The 25,894-nt window shown below is 33.3% G+C and overlaps 1 protein-coding gene across 1 annotated transcript in view; it reads right to left on the bottom strand.

Moving 5' to 3' along the window:
- dnr1 (E3 ubiquitin-protein ligase defense repressor 1) overlaps positions 1 to 25,894 on the bottom strand; it is a 119,239-nt gene that overhangs the window by 3,070 nt on the left and 90,275 nt on the right. The window contains exons 2-6 of the mRNA XM_035865213.2: positions 18,225 to 18,421; positions 968 to 1,208; positions 673 to 842; positions 380 to 596; positions 5 to 202 (exon numbers count right to left, since the gene is read on the bottom strand). Coding sequence (XP_035721106.1) covers positions 5 to 202; positions 380 to 596; positions 673 to 842; positions 968 to 1,208; positions 18,225 to 18,421 — 1,023 coding nt within the window. The remainder of the gene's footprint in view (positions 1 to 4; positions 203 to 379; positions 597 to 672; positions 843 to 967; positions 1,209 to 18,224; positions 18,422 to 25,894) is intronic.

Here is a 25,894-nt window from a genome sequence, read left to right as displayed (position 1 = left end):
TTACCTTGCATTTTGGGTTCTCACAATCGGCACAATCGTGCCTTTCCAAAATCTCTTTTTCCTCCGGTGGTGTTATACTCGCGGACTCGCAATAGAGAGCACGTCGAGCATTATCGTAAACCTCCCTGCAAGTTCTTCGTATGTCGAAAACGTACTTCTTGCCGAGCGTTGAGTCCTCGTTGAAAATAGAGATTATCGTTCCCTGGAGAGAAAGAGAAAGAGAATTCAAAGTAGAAAGAAAGAAAGGTCGTTTTGCAGACAAGTTTCTTCCTGAAGTATTTCACTTCTTCACTGAAATCGTTCCATAGTTAAAGCTATTCTTTTATCCTACTTTTCTATCCACCATTTTCAGAATACTAAATTCATATATAGTAAATACCTTCAAGTCGCGAATGAATTGAGCAGTGACCGCGCTTCTTACTGTCTCACAGCTATAAAACGCGTGTTTCTCGGTGATCGCCCTGTAAAGACCGCTGGCCGATTGGCTTGAGTCTAATTTGAAATCCAACGAGGTCTCTTCGCCGTCGAGCGAAAGATAAACCAAATGGAACATCCGACGTTGAGAAGTGGCACTTTGAATTGCCGTATATGGTATGCTAAAAATGTTAAAATATAAATCTTATTTTTTATTTTCTCTATTTATTCCTTTAAATTATCTCGTGAAGAATATACTTTTGGGTTTCCTCATCCTGACCACGATATACTGTAATACCGTGAGGTCCAACACCGATCGTTGAAATTCCATTATATCCAAATTTGCTATGAAACATTTCTTGACCGAAAGTATCCAAATTCGATATCTCCTTTAGAAGCCAATATTCCGCTGTTGAAGTTTTCATACCCTGAGGAAAGATAGTAAATAAATCAATGAAACAAGTCAATTCTGATCTTTCTTATCTTATTTCTATAGAATGGATCATAAAATACATTATATATTATGGAGACTAAAGTAGCTTAATTGGCTTACCTTGATCTCCTTATGCTGTTGTACTATCCGATGCAAGAGATCTTGAGGCTTAGGCTCGCAGGGCTCGGTTGGTTGTATCTGACAGCATTGCGAATAAAGGGCGTGCGGTGGTGACAAGGCATCGTAATCGCCACCGTCTGCCTGTGCTATTAAAGCCATCAAACGAGCTATCGATACCCAATCAGGAACCTTCAATCTCCCTTCAACCAATTCGAGACGGGAGTGTAAGTAAAATTGATGCCTGAAAAAGATCCCAAAGAAAATCGATCGGATTAGATTTATTTGTGCCTCTTTACGTGTCCACGCGCGTATATTATTGAGAGCAACGATTAATCCTAATTAAGGGAGAAGCCATGCTTTCGTACGGAGTCTGACTGAGCGAGATTGATCACCTCTGTTTTCAACCTGCATCGTTTCGACTTATTCCCGGGAAAATTGGACGATGTGTTCGTACGTGATTAATGACCACCATTGCGAATCGTGATTCCTTTTTTTCCACAGCTGTCAACCTTCTTATTTGCATCGTATCCTCGCCCTTACATTCGCTTTGAAACGAAATGATTAAAAAGAGAAAACGAATGTCCTGGCCGATTCGTAAGAAATTCAAATGAACAAGATAAATAAAAAGTATATAATGATAGATATGAAATCGAATTTATATTGAGAGGTTCTTATTAATCATCATTTACATCTGTATTAAGAAAAAAGAAAAAGAGAAAAAAAGAAAAAAAGATATTAAGTAACAGAAAATAATCAAATATTTTCGAAGGTTTATTGTTACTGACTAGGAGGGTAGGAAAAGAAAAAAAAGAAAAAAAAAGAAAAAAAAAAAAAAAAAAGAAAAAGATTTATTAATAATAATACAAAAATATTGCGAAAAAGAATATAGATATTCGTGAGATAGGATTTATCATATGTATATATCAGTATATATGTAGCATGATATGTTTGATGAAAGTAAAAGAAAAAAAGAGAAAAAGGAAAAAAAGAAGAAGAAAAAGAAGAGAGAAAGAGAGAGAGAGAGAGAAAGAGAGGGAGATGAATCGGACCGTGATATATTTCTCTGTGCGTTTAATCTGAAAGGCCCGCCGCCAGCGATGACCCGCTAGCACTGAGAAATTAATTGATATCGACGCGAAACTGGGTCGAAGCGGTCTTTGAACAAGATCGACGCGGTCTTAATCCTCCTCTCCTTCGCTTCTTCTAACTCTCTCCCTTGACGTTGGAATTTTGGTGATGGAAAGAGTTCCTTCGCTATTTTTCCTTTCGATTGCAACTCACTTCCGATCGTTTTCTGATCGAAATTCAATTAAATCGTATATCCAGTATACATCTTTCTATATCGTAAATTATCGGGAAAGTTTCAATCTTAGAACTAAAGGGAATAATTTTGAATTTGATTCTAATGGATTTCTCTTATTCTTTTTTTTTTTTTTTTTTTTTTTATCGAATAAAAGATAAAACGATGATGTTACATATTCATTCTTAAACGTTTAACATTCACTTCTAGAGAATTCGAAATGCCTCTTAGCAAAATTCCAAAACTCCAAACAAGAGAAACGTAATTTCGATGGTGCGGAAGATGGGAATTTACTTCCGTTATGTATCTATGCATATACATGCATATATATATATATATATATATGTATGTATGTATGTATGTATGTATGTATGCATGCGTACATGCATGTACATTTCTGAGAGTCCGAGAAGTATGACACGAATGACGTTGGCGTTCTTGTTGCCGTAACGCGCGTTAGTGAAACGCGACGCGTTGGACAGCGCGTTGACTAAATCTCGAGAATATATCGCAACAACAACGAGTCGAGTATGCCTGCGCGCGGTAATTTGTGCCACGTGAAAAGCGCTTACAAGTTACACGCTCGAGCCGTCGCTTAAAATAGAAGACCGGTGGTGCGTTAATGGGATATATTTGCGCGGACACTCGTTGAAAGCTCGTACAAAATTGTCAACGGGTATGAGAGCAGCAGCAAAGTTCAACTTGCAAAACTAAACGAAAAGACGAAAAAAGAGCAAAAAAAAAAAAAAAAAAAAAAAAAAGGAAGAAAAAAAATAATAAAAGAGAAAGAAAACAAAAAAAAAAAAAAGAACAGAACAAACAAACAAAATACATAGAAGGGACGGAAAGTAAACGAATTGTTAGCATTTATCGTCAAAAATATGACGATGTCCCCAGCGAAATGAATTTTCTATGATGGTACGATTTGACTTCGTACCATTCTGAAAATACAATTTAATTAGAATTATCATTGTCGTTTAACGATATTTCAACTTTCGCTACTCGTACTTGTCTCTCTTCTTTGTATCCCAAATTGTCGCAATTTGTTTTTCAAATTACGAATGGACGTGCACGAATTAATTTCCCGTACGTAAAGTGCGTCGAATTAAATGGATGAAATAAAAGGAAGGAAAAAAGATGAAGGGCAAATTTGCGAAATGAAAAATCTCCGTTGGTTTTTCTTTCTCTTTTCTTTTTCTTTTTTTTCTTTTTTCTTCTTTTTTTCTTTTTTTTTCTTTTTTTCTTTTTTTTGTTTTTTTTTTGTTTTTTTGTCTTACAACGAAGAAAAAATAGTCGAGATTCTGTTCGTCAAGTTCCTCTCATCGCACGTGAATTATTCTGAAAGTAACGCAAGGACACTTGACCTTCCGTTTTTCTACGAAAGGAACAGAATTTTTTCCTAATTAACGACATCTTAAAAGCTCCTTTAATTGCTTATACGTGTCCACGTGTACACTGGGAGCACTATTTTTCGAAATCGTGTCATTTTTGTCGAAAGCTTGATTATCCAATTATCACGTAAAGGCAATTTTCGTTTTCCTACAGATCCTCCATCTATTTCCAAATCTCCCTTTTGATAAATAATTACAGACGGAATCGAAATTAATCGCCTCTAACTTCGATCGCTTTCGAACCTTATCTTTCGTTCCCTTTGATAACATTTCTCTTGGTCCTTACGGTGGAACATTATTCTTCTTGTTCTAATTAATTATCTATCCTTCGTTTCCTCGTTAGCAGCTAAACTATCGTATAAAGTTTTCCAAGTTCTCGGACATACGAGAAATTTAGGTCAAGATCTCTCTATTCCTTATTCGCTATGGTACGGATGCATTTCAGACTATCTATTAAGATGGATTTGGTTATTACTAAAGATCGAGATTAATGGCTTCTCAATCTAAGCGAAGGAAGGTAAAGGAGGATGGTATACTCCTTTCCTCAAACTTCTCATCGCTCTTCTTAACTTGGCTAATTTTGCGACATGTTAAATTTCATGGGAAACCGTGTGTAGGTGTATGTGTGTGTGCGTTCATTACGTAATCATATACATATAAGAAGTATAAATAAGTAATGAAACGCAGAAGATAGAATTTAACAAAAGGAAAGACAAAAAGAAAGGCCAATATATTTTCATGATTGACATGTTCCTTAATTCTTTAAATAAATTTAAAATACATATTTCTGTTAAGTTCGTGGAAAAAAAAAAATCGAAAAACTTTGTAATTTTTAATAACGTTTTATCATAATTTATCAGACCAAAGTGGTAAAGAATGTTGGAAAGACTTTTCAAAGTTATTAGAGTATCTTAATGAAGAGAATGGAAGTTTTGAACAAGTTAAAAATTTTGTTTTAATTTCTTATAGGAATATTCTTTAAAAAAAAAAAAAAAAAAAAAAAGAAAAAGAAAAAAACAACAAAAGACAAAAGAATCTACTAAATTGATTTTAACCTTTTAATAGTGTCTGAAGGCTTACTTGAAGAAGTTCGTTAAGATCTTCATTTTTTTTATAAGAACTTATAGATATTGCTTAAATAGACATAATTTGACAGATAACGAACATCGACGAATTTTTATTCAGTTATTCTTACATGTTATCAGAAAGTAATTTTTTTTTCTTTTTTCTTTTTTTTTTCCTTGAAAAGAATAATCTAATAAAATTTCGAACATTGTATATATTTATATTACTTTTTATGGATATGCTCGTGTCACGTTGATGTCACGAAAATAACCATTTTCTCTAAAACCGTTCGTATTAACAGTGAGAACATAGTGGAAAAGAGACGGAAATTGGATCGACGAAGCGTGCAGTATATACGAGCTATTTTCAAAGGGACTTTTCGTATAGTTTTTTTTTTTTTTTTTTTGTTTTTTAAATGAAAAGGGAACACTAGGAAAATCCGGACGGTCCTACGTATTATTTCCGGTGCACTTGATCCGAACTACGTTTAAACTCAACATTCGTTCGTTCGTTCGTTCATTCGTTCGTTCGTTGTTCGTCATTCGTCGTTCGTTGATTCGACGTGTACCGTTGGTCCTTTGTGTATTCGTCGCCTGTAAAATTTTACCATTCGATCCGAGACGAATGTTTATTCGCGAAAGTCGTTCAACGAGCCAACAGGCGTGACGGTTTTCGATTTTGTCGAGCGTGACCGACCAGCGAAATCAAGCCTGGAAACGACAGCGTTACTCGGGAAATTAAATATTTTGTTAAAAGACTGAAACGTTTTCTTTTACGTAGTTAAGCCAATGAATTTTCTATGTTAGATTTAATTACTACTTACGCGTTGAATTTTAAAACCGATTTTCCTGCCAAGCATAAACTTGAATAATATAATGGATTAAGAGGTATAATTATTGCTGCCTTTTGCGAAAGCATATTTTTCAAGGTAAATATTTTAAAATAACAGCCAAAGTATTCTACTTCGTTGTAAAAGTTGCAAACAATTGCAATATTTCGTGTATAGGTGAGGCAATTCCTGTTTCTTTTTCTTTTTCTTTTTTTTTTCCTTTTCTTTTATTTTTTTTTTTTCTTTTCTTTCGGTGAACTACTTTTAACGTGCTGTAAAAAATATTTTCCAGGTACTAAAGCCATTTCGTATTTTTCCTCTGAAATGAAACCAGCTAAGTATTGCAGGTACCATTCAGTACTAGTTCTTTTCTTTTAAAGCTGTAAGGATCCGTGTCTTTTTAAAAATAAAGTCCAAAGAAAGGTTAATTTTTCGATGCAACAAAAACTTCTATTCTGTTTATTTTTTTACAGTATGCTTCTCTTTAAAGATGCTTTCCATTAACCATTTATGGTTAATATTTCCATTAACCGTTAATGGAAGTAATGGGAAATAAAGAGAAAAAAAAAAAAAAAAAAGAAAAAATAAAGATGATGTATAAAACATTTTGAAATGAGTTTCGTCATGGTACTTTTTCTTTAATAAAATTAACCTAACTTAAGAAAATTGAAATATTCATTCTCAAGGGTAGACCAATTGGAAACTAACGTTATTATTCCGGCTTAACTCATCGTGGTTACGATGTCGGACTTCGAAAGTCGAAATTAAACTCGAGGAACTAGCCAATACCGGGAATTACGAGCCTGTTCAGTTTTACCGCAGTAAACCCAAACCTTCTATCCTGCTATTTCGTCTTACCCTTTATTTTGATCATCACAGAAATTGAATGATTTCAGAATACGATAAAATTTCAACTTTATATTCCATTATCCCAATACTGATATAATATTTCTTAAAAATGATCGGTTCAAGTGTAATAAGTTAAAAGAAGAGAAAGAAGAAAGAAAAAAAAGAGAAAAGAAAAAAAAAGAGAAAGAAAAAACAAACAATCGAAAAGAAAAAAAAAAAAAAAAAAAGCAAATTTATTTTCAATTAAACCGCATAACGACACTAACGAAAATTTTCAAACCAAAAGTATTCACACAAGAACGAACTCGTAATTAATGGCAAACTTCTTCTTCGAAATGAAATATCGCTCAATTAAAAGTACTGGATCGTTCCTTAAATACATAAAAGGTTCCCTTGAGCTTCCAAATCGATGAAGCTTGGAAATTCTCATTGAACTTTCCTTTTTAGCGTCGATTATACGAGCAACATTATATCGACATGACGACGTGCTTAAGACGGAGCTCAGTGATTAGCTTAGTGAACGTTAAATTACCGAATAAAGATCCTATTCGGTGCGAAACCATTGTAACGTCAGCAGTTTCAAATGTTTCTTGGTATGCGAATGACCGTCTGCCTGTAAATTAATAGGCAATCCTCTAGCTGTTAATTAACGCACATTATTCTCTCTCTCTTTGTTTTTCTCTCTCTCTCTCTCTCTCTCTCTCTCTCTCTCTCTCTCTCTTTCGCACACACGTACATAATAAACTGCAAATAAACTGCAAATATTCACTTCGGTATTCTTTCTCTACTCGATAAAAATTATTATTATTGATTATATTACACAATGCTCTCATTTTTCATTAAGTCGAGCGATAAAACTGCTGAGAGGGATATTTCTTGCTCGGTTAGAGAAACACTGGCTATACTTCTGACCCAGAAAATAAGTATGTCGCGTCTAAAACTCGTTAAGGAAGAAGGAGAGAGAAAAAGGAGGCGAAGAGGAAGAAGTTTGGATATGAAAATTACAAAATTAATTTCCATAGCGAGATTAAGTTCGATCTCGTAAAAGATAATTGCCCTGGATCCGTTTTAATTTTGCGAGCTGGGTCGAGATAGAACTCGAAGGGACTTTCTAAATTAAAATCATAAAAAAGCGAAAAGACATAGAGAGAGAGAGAGAGGGAGGGAGGGAGGGAGGGAGAGAGAGAGAGAGAGAGAGAAAGAACGAAAAAAAATTGCGACTCTAGACGAGGACGAGGAAAGTTTCACGAAATGTTTTGACGCGAGTGACCCGCAATGCCACTCGGATTACGACGCGTATCGCGGCCGCGGAAGCCAAACGAAATCCGGAAAGCTGAATTTCCGGGCGCGCCGCGTAAAATGTTTCATCGTGTTACCCTCTTTCATCTCTGTCCAACGTAACCGAGAGCGGAATTTTCATTTTTTCTTTTTTCTTTTTTTGCACTGACGACTTTCATGGAGTTCGTCTTCTTTGAAGAAAAGAAAAGAAAAGAAAAAAAAAAATAAATAAATAAATAAAAGAAGATAAATAAATAAATTTAAATTAAATAAAATTAAATTAAATAAAAAATAAAAATAAAGAAATTCCGAAATTTTTCGAAATAAATATTAATCGTACACGTTTAATATTTTCTGGATCCCAGATGAGAAAAAATCAAATTAAATTTTCTCGTTTTACATAGAGGCAAAAAATATTTATCAATCTTTTTTTCTTTTATTTATTTATTTATTTATTTATTTTTTTTTTTTTTTCATAAACATTTAAAAAGAATTTCGAAGAATACGAAATCGTTCGAAAAGATGTCAATAAGTCGAAAGCAGATAAAGAACAAGATCTTTCTTTATATTCTCGGTCTCCATTTCTGAAAGATCGATAAACTCCATTTCGTGAAAGAATGTCGTTACATGTGAATGAGTGGTAAATCAAAATCGCACCTGTGTGTTCAAATAACCACTTGATTTTCACGAATAATAGAATACTTCCTTGTTCTTACGTATATTCGATTGGTAACTAATTAATTTTGGAAATCAATTACGTTTCTCCTTCCACATCGACGATAATCATATCTTCTCGAAGAAAGAATTTTCTCTTGGGAAAAGTCATCTCCCGATACTTTTATTGGCTTTATATCGCTATATAAGGTTCATTTCGTCGAGTCATTTTCAAAAATCTGTTTTCGAGATTAAAAGATAAGGTGATTTTTGTATATTCAATATATACATTGTATATATATATATATGTGTGTGTATGTGTGTGTATGTGTATGTGTGTGTGTGTGTGTGTGTGTGTGTGTGATTATGGAAGAAAGGATTAAAAGAAAGAAAATCCGAGTAAAGTCGCGTTGGGATTTTAAAATAAGAGAGAGCACTTGTCTTCGAAAAAAAAAAAAAGAAGCAAAAAATTCTAATTGACTTGTCGGGTATTTAAAGGTACTCTTGAGGTTAATACCTCCTTCACTTTTCCTCTTGATATGGAAACTTTATGAGAGGGGTTGAAGAGTTAAGACTCAAGGAGAGAAACCATGGCAAAACCACGCCAAAGCCCTGTTACGTTTCGAATTCAAATTTTATTTGAAATCCGATTACCAATAGAGTGAACGAAGTTTACCATGATAACCCAATTTCATCGACACGCTTAATTTTTCCAAAGGATATTCTTGTTTTTCACATGAGAAATATAGATATTATTTTAACAAATATAAATACAATAATAATTGATGATATTCGAATTTATCAATTGTGAATTATATTTCGACGATGAATTATCAATTGTGGATTATACTTTTAAATTGGTATATCTCGTTTATGAAATATTAAAATGCTTTTAAATAAAATATCTGATCCTTTTTAAAAGAAATCCTAATATTTCAGGATTATTCTAAACAACTGAAAAATATCTTGAATCGAGGGAAGTTTTCTTGAAAGAAATTTATGAACGTGCTGGAGGATTTTAAGCTTTGCTCGGAGTATAAGTTAAGAGTGAACCGAGAGACTATTCGTTGACTCACGGATCCCTTTCGAATTCCTTTTCTTCTTCGGTATCGTTGGTGTCTGCGTTCTTGTAAGGAGGACGATGAATCTGCCGTCTATGAGTCTGGCTCGGTTCAAAGTTCAAAAGCGTTACCGTCACGAAGCAGTAACAATGAATTACTTATATTATCCTATTCACGGTCGGTGCTGTAATTTTCTCCTTAAATATCCTTGTTTCGCATTGCAGTTATAAAAGTTTGTGATTCTAATATAATAAGAGGATTGAAAAAAAAAAAAAAAGAAAAGAACATACGATATAGAAGAAAATTCATACTTTATTTCACGAAATGTCTTTTTTTGCATTTCTACTAAGATAATAAAAACAAATGTTAATTACGATTGAACTTTGTAAATTTTATATCATTACTTTTTTCATCCTATCATCGAAGCGCATAATTCGTTTATCAATTTTCCAACACATACGAAAAACAATAGACCCTCGATGAGGCACAATTTTCACAATAAAAGATCGATCCGCTTGATCTCTGAAATTATCTGAATTAGCTTTTTTCCATAATTTTTCACAATAATAACAATTTTAATTAATCGAATATCCCGCAATAGAGATAATTCAGAATATATTCAAAATCAAGATCATTGTTGTTTGATCACGACGAAAAAGTAAACAAATTCAAAGAAAACAGGCAAACGATACGACGAAAGAAAATTTATTGAAAGTCTTTATATATATGTATATATCCTATTTCTCTACCTATCTTTATAATCTTTCAATGAATGATTTAAAATTGTATGAAGGAAGACTCTAACAAGACATAATATATAGTGAGATTCAAAAAAAGAGATAGAGAAGTCTACGCTTTTTTTTCGGATTTGGCGAGTAAGCCGCTCCCAGAGAAGGATCATTCGCGACCGGCTAACTTTGAATTATGCCAGACTACGTTAATGAATGCTCTACAGCATTCTTTTCATTGGTACTTTATACGAAAGTCTAGGTAAAATTTCTGAACGTTCACGAGCAAGGGATGCTTTCCGGTAGTGAGATTAGAAAGAACAATGAGACAATGTGTACAAAGTAAGTAAGTAAGTAAGTAAGTAAGTACTTATTGAATTGGGAAACTGAATTGGAAGCGATTTTACTTTCTATTTTAAAAGCATCCTATAGACTTAGCTTTGAATTTATACGATTTATGAGGATCGTTATTTACTGATAACAATAACTTACTGATCCTCCGTGCTAATAATTCACAATAGTTCGCAAACAGTTATATAGTATTTAACAGAGATTACATCAGACAATGTTCAAATACAATAACAAAGTGAACATGTCTTTAAATAATATAAGTAAAATATTTTTATAGTTAAACATCGTCAAAGTTTCATAGTTACAAATATCCGAAGCAATTTCGATATCGCGATTTGACGAATAGTAGAAACCGACTAAGGTTTCCTATAGAGATCAGAGAAACGCTTTCCTGTCCTTTAATCATTCGAATATTGTCACGGAAGTATCGAGACGACTTTACAAGGAAAAGTTAGGACGTTCCGCGCTATCGAAGCGATTCTCACCGCGGAAATCGCAGACTGGGAAATCGGAAACAGCGAAATACTTCAGTTAAATCCAATATCTGCGGAATGAGGCGGAGAATTCTCCGTTCGACGACGATACCATTGTAATAACAGCTGATTTATATGCCCGAAGCTACCAACTCTGGCCAAGTTACTCCATCCCTTTTCCTTTAGCTCTCCTCCGCTACGATCCTATCTTTCTTTTTGGTTTCACGTGTCTCCTATTCTCCATGTCTCTCTATCCTTCGGCTCATATTTCTTCTCCCTAATATTTGTTTTCGATTTCAAGCTCCGAACATTTTTCTTTTACGTCTACATACATATGTAGCTTTATCTACTACTTCGTCATCGTTTCTGTTTTTTTTTTCTTTTTTTTTTTTTTTTTGTCAAAACCTTTATTCTCCATTGTTTCTTTTAGGATCAATCGTCTTACTTATTTTTCTTTCTTTCTTACTTTTTTTTCTTTTTTCTTTTTTCTTTTTTTTTTTTTTTTCTTAATAATCCGTGTTCGGTTTGATTAAAGTATCCCAAAGAATCAACGCGGTTATCGGATATATTTGCTATACGCCGGAAGGTGTTTTCTGATAAAATATTTTCTCTTCGACCTCGGCTTAGATCTTTCCTTCGTCTAGATTTAATACGGCCAAGAAATATATTTTTCCTGCGAGGAAAGATTCTTTTTAAAATTGATCGACGAGTCTTATTTCAACGGATCGAAATCTATCGACATAAAGTTATTATTTTCTTGGAAAAATGTTAAGACATTTTGAGGAAAATAAATGCATTGGAAAAATCGATTAAACAAGGACTCTCTCTCTCTCTTTCTCTCTTTTTCTTTCTCTCTCTCTCTCTCTATCACTCTTTTTTCCTCATTGAAATCGCATACCAGAAACGTGACATAAATATTTTTCTGAGGACGTTATAACGGCTACGATGGATCGCGAGCAATATTTCTGATCTAATGAAATTCTATCGTGGCGATTGAATACCGATGTATGGCCGATAGAATAGTGTGCCTCATAGTGGCTCTATTAATTTCACATCCTGCTACCAAAAGCACTCGAGCGAGTAACTTTTAATGACATTCATCGATCCTTTACTCTACGTTATTAATCAAGATATAATATTGAAAGCAAAATGCGCAATTTGTCATTCGCTAAAATTTCATCATCGATTCGCGAACTCCGATTGTATTCAATTGGATATTATCTAAATTTAATCATTACTGGGAATTATTTTCATTTTGACAATATACCGAAAATATAAGATCCTTAAAATTTATCAACAGGAAAAATGTTAATAAATATTATCCTATCTGGACTGATAAAATTCTGTCATTTTTTTTTTTTTATCTAGGTTGATATTGCATGCAAGAAGCTATTTCTCACTCTCTCTTTCTCATAAGAGAAAGTTATTAATTTCCCAATATACTATATCATCCTAGTAAGATCTCTTAACACTCCTTCATCTCTCGAGCAAGCCTCCTTTGGTGGAAGATTCAAATCCTCTGTGAGGCAGCGTTGAGCAATTAAATCTGGTTTGCGTCAGATTAATTTTGCACTGTCGTATGGCTAGTGTTCTCTCTCTCTCTCTCTCTTTCTCTCTTTCTCTCTCTTTCGCTTTCACACACATATACACATCTCTGACTTTGCAGGAGAGCGAGATCGCAGCCGAGGTAACGAAGGAAACGCGAGTAAAGGCGGAAAACAGCGCAACGCCGTAAAGCCATAAATTCGTTAGAGATTAATCGGTGCGCCCACTGGAAGTGTCTGCAAGAGACCCGCCTTGCTTTTCCTCGTGGTTAAAGGTGAACGTACATACGTGCGGCTCGTACATAACGACGACTTCAGTGTAATGCCGTTCCAGAACGGCATTACGAGCTTTAAAAGAACGAACACCAAGCAAATTGGAATGAGGTTCCTTCTTCAGGTTTCCAAATTGCTTTTCTTCTTCTTCTTCTTCTTCTTCTTTATTCTCTTCGTTCTATTAATTGCGCCCAAGATTTTTGATCTCTCGAGAAAACTCATTAATATTATACGTATTGTATCATAAAATTTAATATAAGAGATTTATTTCTAACTTCAATTATTGAATCTTTTTCGATGAAAAAGGAAAAAAAGAAAAAAAAAAAAAAGAAACATTAATTAAAATATTATACGATTTTATGTGAACATTTAAGGTTCATAAAATACTTATATTTTTCTTTTAGAAAATTACTGAAAGAATATATGAAAGAAATTAAAGAAATAACGAGAGAATATTCCTTCTAAAAAAAAGAAACAGCTCGTATGTAACTTCATTGCCTCGAGGTTATGATAAGAAACGCAAGAATCCAACTCTTCTAATAAAAATCCGATTGTTAATTAAGCTAGTTTTTATTTTTTTTTTCTTTTTTTTTTTTTTTTAAACGTTACGAAACCTCGTTTACGTTAACGTAAATCTGTCCATCATTATAATCCATAAATTTTCAAATTAATAGCAATACATGCATTTATTAAAAAAAAAAAAAAAAGACGCAAACACATACGTAGATTCTTTTTCATCTCGTAAATAGAAACGATAAATAATTATAGCCACATTTGCTGAGAACCATTAAAAGCTTACCGATATTCGAGTACGACATATTCGAGTACGTAGACATAAACCCATGCATACGTAAAATTCGTTGGGAAATGATTTACGGAATGTGTTACGGAAAAATTTTATTATGCGGGATGGCACAGCTTCTGGCGTTTCTCTTTCGCTTTTATTTTTTTTCTTCTTTTTTTTATTTTTTTTTTTTTCTTTTTTATCATAAAAAAATGTAAAATGTTTTATGGATGATAATCGAAATGACCATTGTAATAAATTTTTCTTACTACTCGGTTATAACCAAACCATCCAATAAAAAGAATTCGATGGTTGAGTTCTAAGTATCTAAGATCTGGAATAATTTTATATACGTTGCTCTCTGAAACATTTAGACTGAAGTGCTTATATGTAAAAGAGAGAGAGGGAGAGAGAGAGAGAGAGCGAGAGAGAGAGAGAGAGAGAGAAAGAGAAAGAGAAAGAGCAAAACCAGGCAAACCACGATTAAATTGGAATTACGAATCGATCTGTTGAAATCTCCGACCCTAAAGTACTTCCTAGCCACCGCATTGCAATTAATTAAACTGGCGACCTGATTGCGCTGCGCTTAATTACGACGATTGTTTGGGAAACTTCGTTGGCGTGTGCGACTTGCGTCGTTGATTTTTTTCTTTGTCACGAGCAAAGAAATCGTGCGAGAAAGCATCAGTGAAATATTCGATTTTGGCTTGCATGGAAAATCGACTCACGTTTACCGTGGAAGTTTCTACACGGTTGTCTTACATTATCTTACGTTCTTTTTTTCTCCTTTATCATACAAACGGTGTATCATTGGGTAAACTACAAGAAACGAGAGATTATATTTTTAACGATGACAAGCAAGTACATTTACATAAAACAAATAAAAAGGAAACACTACAAATATAAAAGAAGTCTAGGACAAAAAAAAAATATATATATATATGTACGTAGGTATTACATAGGTAGGTTAGGCGAGAACTCTTTCTCACGACGACGCGATAAATTCAACGTGTGGATTCTTTACGGCCTTGCGGAATTCCGTAACCATTTGTCCTCATTTACCCAAGCAACAAAGCCGATAGCGTCGCTCTTTGTTTCGAAAGCCATTAGTAAATTACCTCTCTTTGTCTCTCATCGTAATCAAGGGTATTTTTCTTTCAAAGCATCGTGTCCATGTTTTTAAACGACGACAGTAAAGAACGCGTGTTCCTTCTCTTTAACTCTTCTTTTACGTGATAAAGCCAAAAATAAACACTAATTAGTACAGACTGACCAAATATATATATATAAAATCCCAAGATTTAAATGGACGTATCAAAGAAATAAAAGAGAAAATATGAAATAACGTCAAAGTCCGAATACGTATCATGTAATTATAAGCGTATAATAACGTATTACGTTATTTCGAGGGAGAGAATAACCATGAAAGAAAGAGAGAATAAATGAGATATTTATTCTATAATTCTGCAGTAACAATTTCTAAAATTTTGATAGAGTTTGAAACAAGTAAATAATTAATATTTGTTATGAAAATGAGGGAGAATTTCGAAATACAAGAGGTAAAAGTTCGGCCTCTCTGGATACTCACAAGAGGGTGGCTCATAGGAGATTAAAGAGTGTCAGGGGTTAGCTGGCAAACAAATAAGCTGCTGTAAATTAGAACTGTAACGAAGCTACCGTGTATTCGCATACCGTTGTAATGTTCGCATTACTATTTTCTATATATATTCGCCGCAGTTGTGTATACTTTCTTTCTTTTTTTCTGCAAGCATTGAATTTATGTAAATAAATGAGTATATATTTTATAAAAATGTGTATATGTATATATATATATATATATATATATATATATATATATATCTAATTCCGAGCTGTGAAAATATATTCAAGGATAATATTATCAAGTGCAATCAGTACATTTTGGCAATTCTAGTATGCAATTTCGTACGTGCTTGCAACGCGAATCTCTTTTTCTCTTTCTCTCTTTCGATCGAAGATCGATCGATCTTCCAGGAATTCTGATTGCACGAGAGTCCTTCGTAGGGAAAGTATTCAACGTTATTTAGATAGAAAACGATTTTACAGAGTACTAAAATCCAACTTTACTTTGATCGTATCTTTTCTCTCGTTTTTTAACTTTCTTGTATCGTTGTACGAGTGCGGACGTTCGCACGAATAAAGATAGAAAGAGAAAGAGAAAGAGAGAGAAAGAGAGAGAGAGAGAGAGAGAGTACGTCCTTTGCGGATTACGAAAATAAAGCGGAACGAAGCTTCGTAACACGGACGTATACTTTGCATCTCGCGGGTTTCCACGTAACGAGCCAATCAGAACTTCAAACAAAGCCATGCATTCTCCGAGGCGGGATTTTCTATTTCGTTTATGCTCGCCGTCGTCTTTCTTCTTATGCCGACAACCAGAAAGTAGGGTAATCTTTATCATTTTTTCTTACCTTTTTCTTCAAGAATAAGGAGGTATTCCTTAGAAGAAAATATCAACGTATGCCGTGAATAACGTTATACTTTTAGAACGAAGTCTCTTAATATATAACATCCTTGATATTCATTTAAGATCAGTTGAGTTGAAATATTGTTTGCCGAGAGTCAGCTTATAATATTGAAATGAAGTTGAGCGGTGACTAGAGCAGAGTGGCCCATCTTCAAATTGCGTCAGGAAGAAATTTACTCAGTGCAATTTCCCAACTTAAACCTGTTTATCATCCCTGGTTTTATAATAATTTACGCCAGCAATGAATCTGGACATAATTTTTCGATAATTTAAATGAACAAGGTCTCGTTTTAAAGAGGAACGTTTATACGAGCAGATGGATTATTAGAACTTTTGAAAAAAAAAAAGATTTGAATTTTCTTTGGAAAAGAATCATGCTATTTTTTCTTTTCTTTTTTTTTTTATTTCTTTTTCTTTTACAAAGAAAATCACTTAAAAATTTCTTTTTTAAGACTAGGTCCACTTTGTATCATTATTATAGTGATAATGATAAGGGGAATAAATAGAAGAAGTTAAATATTATATACATCATGAACATAATAATTATATTGATGAAATTCTCTCATGAAATCAATGTGAAATAAAAATTGATAGTAATTATGTAATTAATCGGTAGTAAAATGATTATTTTTTACTTTTCAATTAAATAAATAGATCTCGCTTTACTATTGATTTAAAAAACAATCGTCTTGAATACACGCACACAATGTGATTTAAAGTTTGATACCAGAGAGAATATAAAACCTTTCAATTAGATGAAATGTCGAACAGTTCTTTTCTACTTTTCGATTAGTCTAATAGACCTCGCGATACTATCGATTTTTCGTGCTTTCTTTCAAAAGACATTAAATGCGATAGCAATTTGTCTCAATTTTAAAAGAATAATTATATACAGGTAGAAGTCATCGTTAAAATCGTGCATTACTTAACAATTATTTCCACGTGATGGGACTAACTATTTTCGTAAGGATCTTCGTTTGAACTTTTAAGCGGATCACTTCTTTTAAATCAACTTCGATTTAATTACTTTTTGCTCGTTACGACGATATTCAAGATACCAATTTCTCGTTATCAGTTTCTATCTTTTTATATGCTTGCACGCGTTCTATTATACTATCTCGATTTATTATTCTTTCCAAAAATACTATTGGAGGGGACTTCACTAAAAAAGAAACTTTTACAGTTGGGTGAGACTTTATTAAAAAGGGACTTTTATGATTGGGTGAGATTTTTTTTTTTCTTTTCTCCTTCTTCTTCCAGGTTGAATCTTCCTAAGAACCCTTTCTTTTTTTTTTTTTTTAGATTGGATCCATTTATCGTCGAGGAAGTTACGACTCACATCGATTTAGATTTTTATAAGAGGGAGTTTTTCGAATCGTTTCGCATTATATATAAAAAGAAGATTCTTTCTCCCATGTGGATAAGATAAATAGAACACTCGTATTAGTGGCCACGGACACAGGTATCCATAAGCGCGATTAAGTCCAACCATAGATCCCAAAGTAATTTGCAGAATCGCGAAATCACGATTGATCGTACTTAATAATGATGACTGAAGCTTCCGGTGTTGGATGGTTGAACTATCGATCAGCCAAGTTTAACCCGTTTGCAGTTAATGTTGAGACCTGAATTCTCGCTAATTGTAAATGGCACGTCATTCCGAAATTTAATTTTTGCTTTGATTTTTAAGTAATCGTAATATAGTAATATAAAAGTATAGAGTTACCGCAAAACCGTGCAAAAATCGATCTTCAGAATCAGTAACCTCCACGTGGTTACATTTATTTTCGGTATAATATATATCATTCTTTCTATGATATATACTCGATCTCAAGTAATATCGGATATTTTCTTGCGTGTTTTTTTTCTTTTTTTTTTTTTTTTTTTTTTTTTAATATATTATTATCTAAGATATATATGCTTCGAATGAAATTTAACGAACGGCCTTAATAATTGTGATTTCATAAAATATTCTTATATTTGTGAAATTTAAAAGTTTTATATATTTATTTAAATATATATAGTTAATTCAGTCACAATCATTTTTAAAAAGCAGCAATTGATCACAAAAAATCGAAACGATTCTATAAGTCAGTGAGGTAAGTATAGATTATAACAAAAAAAAAAAAAAAAAAAAAGAGTACGAAGAGAGTCCAAAGAGAATTTCTTACCTGGTAGCTTCTTGTAGCAACAGGTGAGGTGGCACCCAAAACTTAACCCTGAGAGCGAATCTTAAAGGCACCACGCCTCCACCGGTCTGCCTCTCTATAGGATTTCTCAAATTCAACCAGAGTTCTTCGCCCTTTGCGTTCTGATACTTTAATCCGAAATAGTCGCATTCTTTGCTGATTCCCAAATAATCGCATGCCTACAAAAAGAGAAATTTTTTGATTAGCGTATGATCAAAGTTTGATTGAGGAAGAAAAAGAACAAAAACGAAAAAAAAAAAAAATGTAATAAACGAATAAAATTTTCAAAACGATTAAATTCCAATTGTTATCGTATATCCAGAAATTTTACGTCGAAATATTAATCATGATTATCGTTTTGCTATATATATTTACATATATACATGTATATAGTTCCATATTCTCTCTCTCTCTCTCTCTCTCTCTATCTATCTTTCTTTTATATCTCCAAGCTTCCTATCTGACTAGCTTCGATGTCGCACGTATAATTAACCGTTTATCCGGACGTACCGGCCGATTAATCCGCACAAAACCGCAGGCCAATTCATGGGAAAACAGCGACTCGAGCTGCCAGAACGGCAAACAAATTGCCGGTCATAATTTAGAAAGTTACTGCAGAAATGGATGTGCGCACACGAACACAAACACAAGTATTATTCCCTGCAAAGCTATTATCCACACGCACATATTTTTTCTCCCCTATGATTTCTATCCATTATCGTAAAAAGTCTTTCCTTCATCGAATCAAATCTGACATGGTGAATCGAATCAAAAAAAAAAAAAAAAATTTGGAATTCATAATTACGTAATCATGGAACACGTTATATTGATTCCTAAAATTATTATATTTATCATTAATGAAAGATTTTCAAATAAAATACTGATTAATGTAGAGATGATTTTATTTGATTGTACCTTTAACAGGATTATATAAACATTTAGAATCTCAATTATTAGTTTATTAAAGAGTAAATTTATCAAACAAGAGTTCGAGTCGGTTAGCTCGAATAATCCAAGCCCTACCGAAAGTTACTTGGAGTGTAAACTGTTTACATAGGTATGTATATCGCATTCGAGTTTCCAAACCAGCACACTACTCGGTTTACCCAACTGGTCATTGTCACGGTACCTTGCATCCTGATTGCCTATCGGGCCTTCAAAGTGTTAGCTTTTAAAAACTAAATTCGTGTCCTTCATTCCAATGTGAAATTTAAATACATAATCTTTATTCATTATTGCTTCATCGTATCATTGAATTATCGTGACACATTTGGACGTACGATCGAACTACCATCTTTTGATTAATTACAATTTCAAGGTTTTCCTGTTACAACCTTATTACATGGCACCTTTGCTATTAATGGATATCGTCATTCGACTAGATGGATGTGATCTATCAAGGTTACTTTTCAAAATCATTGTGTACGATGGTCAAAGAATATTAATAGAAAATATATCGGGGTCTCTTGATGTCATATCAAATTTCATTAGAATCAATAGTATTCGATATTACGATCTTTATTATGATCGCTGATTTTTATCGAAAAACAAGTAAAACATAAAAGTACAATCATTCGCTACGGCAAACTCATATCATTGATATTAATCGAATACATGACATTACTTGAATACTTTTATTAAAATATTTTTTTCGTAAAATTCTCTATTGGATAGAATTATATTTATAAAAAATATGTTCGAGTTCATCGATATCTATATTCTGAGAATTTTATTCTGGGAATTATTAAAGAAAAATGAGATGGTTATTTATACAAATAGAAAGAGAAAAAGAACGCGATTTAATCGACGAGGAAAAGCCGAATGCCGAAGAAAAAGGAAATTCGAACGAAAATTGAAATCTCTGACGATTTCAATTTTGATGCGGCTACCAAAGGAAAAGTTGACTGGTTTCCTCATTTCTCTCGGAAACAATGAACGGACCTTTCGCGAATAAATATTGAACTTCGTAAGAGACGAAGGGCGAGAAGAAAAAGGACAACGATCAAGCCTTTGGACGTTCATAGAAGTCGATCGCTCTTTTCGTTCGAGTCGAGATACTAAAACCTAAAAGAAGAAAAAAAAAAAAAAGAAAAAAGAAAGAGAAAAAAAAGAAACAAGACAAAAAGAAACGAAAAAAAAAATATACAAGCCTTTGATGAGATCCAATTTTGTACGGGGAATGCTTTTCCTAAAATATATAAAATACGTTTCATTTCAATTCGCTTTAGGCGATCATCGAAAGCTTTCTTTAAGTTACTACACGAAAGAATAATAATTATTCGTCCCTACGCCCCCATCCTTTCCTCTTCACAGTACTTTCATCTCATTTCCCCAAAGAAAACTTTCTTCTTTTCTCATAGAAACACACGGCTGCTCTCGCTGAGGATTTAACTTTCTTGTTAATTATTTCCCTTCTTTAATGTCCGAAGAAAATGCATCTCATTCAATACTATACATACATTATTATTATATTTTATAGATCGTATATTTTACTTTTATATTTTATTTCTACAATTGTTTCACGTTTAATTATTACTATTTCAACAAATGAAATAATATTCATTAGTTAAAAGAACATTCTTATTGCCAAGAGGAGAACGTATATCATTTACTCATGTAAATAGCTTGTTATAAACAGTTAAAACTATTTTCGTCAGAGATTAGCTGTTACTTGCGAATCTTGGAAAACTCGGTCATGCGCATAGCGATAAGGAAAATTCACGGAGAGTGAAATACCGGTTGTTTCTGGTGCAATAAATTCCATCTCTCTTTCTCACTCTAACTCTTTCAACTTGTCCCCGGCAGAGGCACTTTCGTCGTTTCAATGACTTTCAGAAACAATAAAAAAAAACTTCAAGATGAATAGTTCGCGTTGCAAATATTACTTATCTTAACTTTGTTTATTCGTCGGACGCAACACGTCAAACGACATTAATGTCAAGAAAATCTTGAACGACCCGACGATTTTTTTTTTTTTTCTTTTTCTTTTTCTTTTTTTTTTTACATTTTCCATTATTCTTCTTTTCTTTCTTTCCTTTCGAATATTCTAATTCTGGTCTTTTTCTTTTTCTTCTTCTTTTTCTTTCCGTCGGAAAAACTGTCGAAAATATCATAGGGAACTTTTAAAGTATCGTCCGAATGTAACTGGGACGAAAATTTGCAAAAAGTAAAAGTTTCTAAAAATACATGGCTAAAAAATGTATAAAATCTCTTCGGTCCTCTTGTTGCCATGCATTCGACAAAAATCCGATGAAAAGTGAACGACATGATATTTAGTTGACTGAGTGAAGTTCATATTTGCTCATAAAGTCGTTCATTTCACTCAAACAATAAAGAAGCTTTGACATAAATCGTATTAGAATTCGTACCGACAAATCCGATAAAGATTAAAGTTACAAACCGTAAATTACGATCATTTTATCCGATTAATTCTTTACTCTTGCTCGTCGATCGATTGTACTTTTAAATGTTGATTTAAATCGAAACGAGATCGTCGAATCCATAAATCGAATCTATAAATCGTTCGACATATTGCGACTGTCCATTTAAAATCACATTTTAATACGATAAATAATTTGTTTCCCCATAGATCCGAGCTAGTAAATTCCACGCTCGTTATACCAATGAATACTATTATTTTATACGATCAATCGGTACAAATTTATTCATAAAATTTCCTTCAAAAAGAAATCTTTAAGTTGCAATAATATTTTTTCATTATTCGTGATAGTATGTGAAAAAAGTTTTAATTATAGTAAAAAATTGAAAATATCTTATAGAAAAATGCAATACTACTTTAATTATAAGATTCATTATTTTAGCACATAATGATAATGATTTTATTGCGGTGTATTTAAAACGAGAAGATAAAGTCGAATTTCGAACGTGCACCGACTAGAGACAGATTTTAATTATGAAACCAAACGATCCCAAGCTTCGTTTCGAGCTTGCTTTGAATGAACCGCTACGAGTGATAGTGCGCTTTAGTGATCGAAATGTACCCTCGGGAAACCTCGTTGGAAGGAAAAATCTAAAATGCAGAAAGCATATTCCATCCATCGCATCTATTTTATCTGTAAAGTTTTTTTTCTCTTGTAGATTTAACGCAAATAAAGGGAGAAAATTAATTTTAATCGCGGCACAATATGCAAATTGTTATTATCGAATATCAACATCATCAAATTGATTCATTGAAAATATTTATTCAATGTTATATTTATTAAAACAAGTAAACGTACATAATATTTAAGAATTATATATATATATATAAAGAGAAGTTCTTGTTTCGCCGATCGTTTCGGAATATCGAATCTTTTTCGCCTTTGTTCGGATTATTTAAAATTCACAGTACGTTCGGAAGAAGGAAATGTTGTGCGGTTAAAAAGAAGAAAAAGAGAATGAGAAAGAGAGAGAGAGAGAAAAGTTCGTAGCTCGTTGTGGGTGCAATCGTTTTCGATATCTCGATATCGCATGTCACTTTTGGCGCGGTTTTCGAATACAATAAGCGACACAACGAGACGCGTCGACAACGAGAATTTCTGTTGCATGTGGATTTGCTCTGCCCCAGGATACAATTCGCTCGTCCTCTTTTTATCTTTCTTTCCCATCCTTTCTCTGTATTCGTCCAAGCTCAATGCAACGTGTACGCGACATGCACGCGTGCATCGTCGACTTTCATAAATATTCAGATGGCACGGCAGACCGTTTTGAAAAATCGTCGGTACGATAACTTCGAGAGAGAAAGAGAGAGAAAGAGAGAGAAGGAGGGAGAAAGAGAGAGAGAGTGAGTGTGTGAGAGAGAGAGAGAAAGAGAGAAAGATGGACAGAGATAGAGAAAAAGAAGAAAATGGGAGAAACGAAAATGGTGAGACAAAAGAACGCGTCGAGTGGCGCCATTCTATTTTTGCTAAGTACGTGTACGCGTTTCGTGCATCTGTGGGCGAATAAATTCTGTGAAAATTGATTCGCATAAAATAGAAATACCGTTATAGAAAACGAGATATTCCGTTCATTATTTTTAATTAACCATTAAACGTTAAACGGAATACAAATAAAAAATCTCTTTATTTTGTTGGAATAATTATTGGGAATAATATATTAAAAAATATATTCAATTTCAAAAAGAAATATTAACTCATAGAGATCTTTTGTTTTTATTCATCGTTGAAGTTAGAGATGAGCTTCGTGTATTTGATGTAAGGGTTGGTATGCGTAACACGCACGTTAAAGCAAAATATGCGTGCACGAGTGTATAGTGAAAGCGTGACGACTACTGCAAACGAAGTAATTTGCATTCGTGCCGTCAAAATTAATACTGGCAACGGTGGTGGCGACAAGAATTAAATAAACTCGTTAATTCGACGCGGCGCCAACGACAGGAATGAGCTTCGGCTTGTCCGGTTGACCATAATCGGCAGATTTCCGAGGATGTTCCTTGTGTGGTTACGTATACATATTCTATATATATTTATATATATATATATATATATATATATATATATATATAGCATCATAATGCAAACAGCGTACATCGGCAACTCCGAAACGAAAATATCGATCCTCGTAAAGTCCAAACACGATCGATCCTAACGACGATTACAATGTTATTCATGAATCTAGTGTAAAGCATTCCTTCGAATATCGATTGGTAGAATATTTTGGCATACCTATATATCACAGATTCAGATTGTTTCATGCGATAATAGATCGCCTATTATCTAAAATAGTCAATCCGATTTAGAAGTTCTCGAATCGTTCACATACGGTACACAGTTTAGGATATAGTTTTGGCTTAATCGGTGAAACTCGAAAGCCGATCTCTCGATAACCATAGACGACGATTTCGGTCGATCGTTAAATTAGTACGACTAATGAAAACGCGAACGATTGAGAAATATGTATAACAAAGGCTCGCTCGAATAAATTGTAAAAATTCTTGGGAATAAAGTTTGAAGAAAATTGTTAAAAATAATTATAGTAAAATTTGAAATAAAGCTTAACGATCCGTCTCTTCTTGTTGACCAAATTATTTATTTCTACGTACATATATATATATATATATTTTTTTTTTTTTTCGTCAAATTTATCATGAAACGGTTATCAATTTTCTATGATACATGTCGAGATCAAAGGGCACCGATCTCGATGAGAACTTCAAAATACATTTTATACGTCAATGCGACTAGCTAAAGTGCGATTTGAAAGAAAACTGCTCACATTTTTTTTTTTAATCGCGGAAATGAAAAGATAGATATACTTTTGAATTTTCTCTCTCTCTCTCTCTCTCTCTCTCTCTCTCTCTCTCTCTCTCTCTATCTCCCTCCATCTTTTAATTCTCAAAGTTATAAATATTAATATAGAACCGATAAGCGAATTGTTTCTTCTCGATAGAATTACGGACAAGTGAATGAAATTTTTCACGATTTCTCGCTTTAAGAGAAGAAAAAAAAAAAAGAAAAAGGGAAGGAAAAAAGAAATAATTAAGAACGCTCGAGCTCAATCCTCGTGCGCGCACAAAAAAAAAAAAAGAAAAAAGAAAAGAGAAAAAAGAAAAGAAAAAAGAATTACAGCGAGCTCGTTAGGATTCATTAAAAATTCCACGTAGCTTGGAAATTTTTAAAGCGAGCGTGACGAGGACCCGACATGGACGCGTTTCAGTTTCCTAGCTTTACGAGATTGCGTCATGTTATTAGAAGGGTAAGAGAATTTGAAAAGAAGACGTGAGGAACGTTTAACGCTTCTCATTTTGCAATAATGTAAATATATAAAATATCCCGAACAAAATATAAAAATAGATAAACGACGATATGATAGGAAACGCACATAAACTTGTGTGTGGCGATAAGGAAATTGGATAGATCAAAGTTTAAATTCAAATTCAAGATCTTTTGAGGAATAGTATCGTAGGTAAGCATCAGGAAATTTAAAATGACATTACGAGTTCCACGAATTCTTAGATAACGTGTTCGTTTCTATGAGATCTTTGAGTCAAAGATAGTAAAGGTAGGATCAAACTTTCCAAGAATTATCGACAATTTTCTCTCTAACGGCGAATACCGACTCGTGCGTAACATCTACGTACTCGAAGAGATTTGATTTTCAAAGGAAGCATTTGCCTGGTATTTTACGAAAGGCTTTATGCAATGAATTTTCGATTTACGATATACAAAGTTAACGGCTGAATGCATCTCGAATTTCGAATTACCTACAATGAGAAACGTACGCGCCAAGCGTATTCTCTTTTTCGTAGTGGCGTTAAAAAGAAATGTAAACAAAAAAAAAAAAAACAAAAAAACAAAAAAACAAAAAAACAAAAAAAACGAAAAAAAAACCAGAGAAAAAAAAAAGAAACAAAGAAGAAAAAGGAAAGCCTCGATATCCTTTCGCTCGTTTCGTTCCTCGCTTAAACGAAACTTAACTCTCGTAGCTCTTCGTGTTCGCACTTTACTGGATGTCGGAGATAATGGAGGTCACAATGAACGATTCTCCATTTCGCACGGAAAGGGAGGAACGTGACCGACCTACCGAATCCCTTTCGAAGAGTTCTACGATTTTCTTATTTACCCTCCTCGCAATTTCAATTGTGGAATCTTCGTGAGAGCTTGCGTTTTAATGGCCAAAATAAAAAGTAAATTTTTGGAAAATCTCTAACG

Source organism: Vespa mandarinia, chromosome 11 (assembly GCF_050613455.1).
Source record: "Vespa mandarinia isolate Hongniang chromosome 11, ASM5061345v1, whole genome shotgun sequence".
In the NCBI taxonomy this organism is placed as follows: domain Eukaryota; kingdom Metazoa; phylum Arthropoda; class Insecta; order Hymenoptera; family Vespidae; genus Vespa; species Vespa mandarinia.
The sequence above is the reverse complement of the archived record's forward strand: the minus strand, read 5'-3'. Positions and strand labels throughout refer to the sequence as shown.